Here is a 2,060-nt window from a genome sequence, read left to right as displayed (position 1 = left end):
GGGAAAGACCCTGTGTCCTAAATTCAGGATGGCAACAACATTGCCGCTTACTCCATACACTCTCTCTTTTCCTCTTTGTCAATTAATATTCCAAACCAGGAAAAACAGGTAGCAGGCAACAATCTTGTCCATAACTTAAGGAAGCTGAAGTCAGCAAGACTAAAACAAAGGGCCACCCTGTAACAGCTGATGACTTCTAAAAGGCATAAAAGATCTGTCCAGAAAAGTCATTGCCAGTCATAAACCCAAGAGAAGTACCGAGTACTTGACAACAGGCACCTCCGGTCTTCTGCGTCCGGAACACTTGCAAACGTGCCTTTGTGCTTGTGAGCATGTGAGTGTCAGAGTGAAAGAATTCTGAGAGAAGATGGGCATGATTTGGTAAAATAAACCTACCACAGACCTTGTAAATAAATACCTCCTTCTAATTCTGTAAGATCTCACGTTAAGTTTTATTACACTAATTTCCCTATAGTCACTGCTCTCTGCCTCCCTAATGTGCAAGTTTACCTCCAGTTCTTTTTCCTTTTCTCTGAAGTTTTTCAGTTCACAGTGAAATTGGTACATTTCTGGAGGACCGATGGATTTTTCGGTGGCTTCAAGCAATTCAATCTTACTCAGTTTTGCAAATTCTCCAACTTTGTCCTACAAAACCAAACCAAAACAAAAAAAGAAAAACAGTTACAAAAATACAGTATTAGTCAGAACAGTGCAACACAGCAATACTGGATTAAATACCAGAGCTTACTTCTCATGAACATCACCTGACTTACAGTTCTGCCTGGCATAGTTAAGTACAGGATGACCACCTCACAGAGTAGCAACCAATCCCTCTTAAATATTTGTAAGATTTCATACATGGTTTTCTTGGAGCTGTTCTGGAATGATTTAAACTCAAACCTTAGCTGTTCCTGGCTGTTTGGCAGCTTTTGAGGGTAGCTGTTGAGGACATTGGTTGGTTCATTATTTTTTAATTGGGTCATTCTTCTCAACAAGACAGTTTAGTACAGACAATTAAAGGCTTTATTCCACTGTATTCTTAATACTGGTTCTCAGGCTGCTGAGGCTACAACTTCCCAGTATAAATGCTATGATTAACTCAAAATCTGGCAATGTAGAAATTAACATTAAGGCTGGCAGCCAAGGGTATCAGGAAGCACTGCTCCTGTCCAAGGCAGAGGAACAGCTCAAAACCAAGACTGGAGTGAAAGGACGTGCTTGCCATTATTACAGTGTCAGAGAGCAAATAAAACAAAACTTTCAACACAGCAATACTAACTGAACAGATATTTAGGTACGAAAGAAAAAAAGTTGTTTTAAACACAAAAGTTATGGCAGAGTATGCAGCAAGTTCTACTCTGAACAAATACTGTGAAGATGTAAATGGAAAAAAAAAAAACAACAACAACAAAAACCAAACAACCCAGAATATTTGTTACCACAATATTAGCTTTCTAAATTTTAACATTTTTCAGCATATCTTCTTGAATGCAATTCTCCTTGAACAGAATAATAAACCCATGGCTGGTTAGGCTTTGATAAGGTTTCCTTTTGCTACCATGCCTGATGATCCACATGAACCAGGAAAGTCTTAGGAAGGAATCTCCCATAATTTTTTTTCTTTTATGGTGCAATTGTGAGGCAACTTAGTTATCTGCACAGAAATCCTGACATGCCCAATAACAGATTCAGATATGGAAACAGCTCGTAGTATTCTTTAACCTTTTCTTGCCTTTATGAGCTATTTGCATCAGGATGATTTTACTCTTACATAATTTGATTTTTTAAGTTCTATGCTATGCTCAAGGAACTGTTCAGCCACAGATGTTACCAAAAAGGCTCTAGTAGCAGTCTCTGTTACAACTGTAGAGTTATTTCATACTACTGCTTTCTGGTTTTTGGAGAAAGAAATCCAGACAACCCTTTGCTTACCAAGTACAGGATCCAATCCTGAGGAACTGACGGGATATAACCAGAGAAAAGTGCATGCCGGGATGGGCCGGGAAAGTCAGGGATGCAGAACTACAGGAACCATGCAGGTAAAGGTACAGAGACAGTGC

The 2,060-nt window shown here is 39.1% G+C and overlaps 1 protein-coding gene across 1 annotated transcript in view; it reads right to left on the bottom strand.

The window, feature by feature from the left end:
• SMC5 (structural maintenance of chromosomes 5) overlaps positions 1 to 2,060 on the bottom strand; it is a gene marked incomplete at both ends in the record, with an annotated part of 23,189 nt that overhangs the window by 17,050 nt on the left and 4,079 nt on the right. The window contains one exon of the mRNA XM_010168622.1: positions 511 to 645. Within this exon, the coding sequence (XP_010166924.1) occupies positions 511 to 645 (135 nt within the window). The remainder of the gene's footprint in view (positions 1 to 510; positions 646 to 2,060) is intronic.

This window comes from Antrostomus carolinensis, unplaced genomic scaffold (genome assembly GCF_000700745.2).
Source record: "Antrostomus carolinensis isolate BGI_N321 unplaced genomic scaffold, ASM70074v2 scaffold30925, whole genome shotgun sequence".
In the NCBI taxonomy this organism is placed as follows: Eukaryota; Metazoa; Chordata; class Aves; order Caprimulgiformes; family Caprimulgidae; genus Antrostomus; species Antrostomus carolinensis.
Note: the sequence above shows the minus strand (reverse complement) of the source record. Positions and strands in the feature narration are given on the sequence as shown.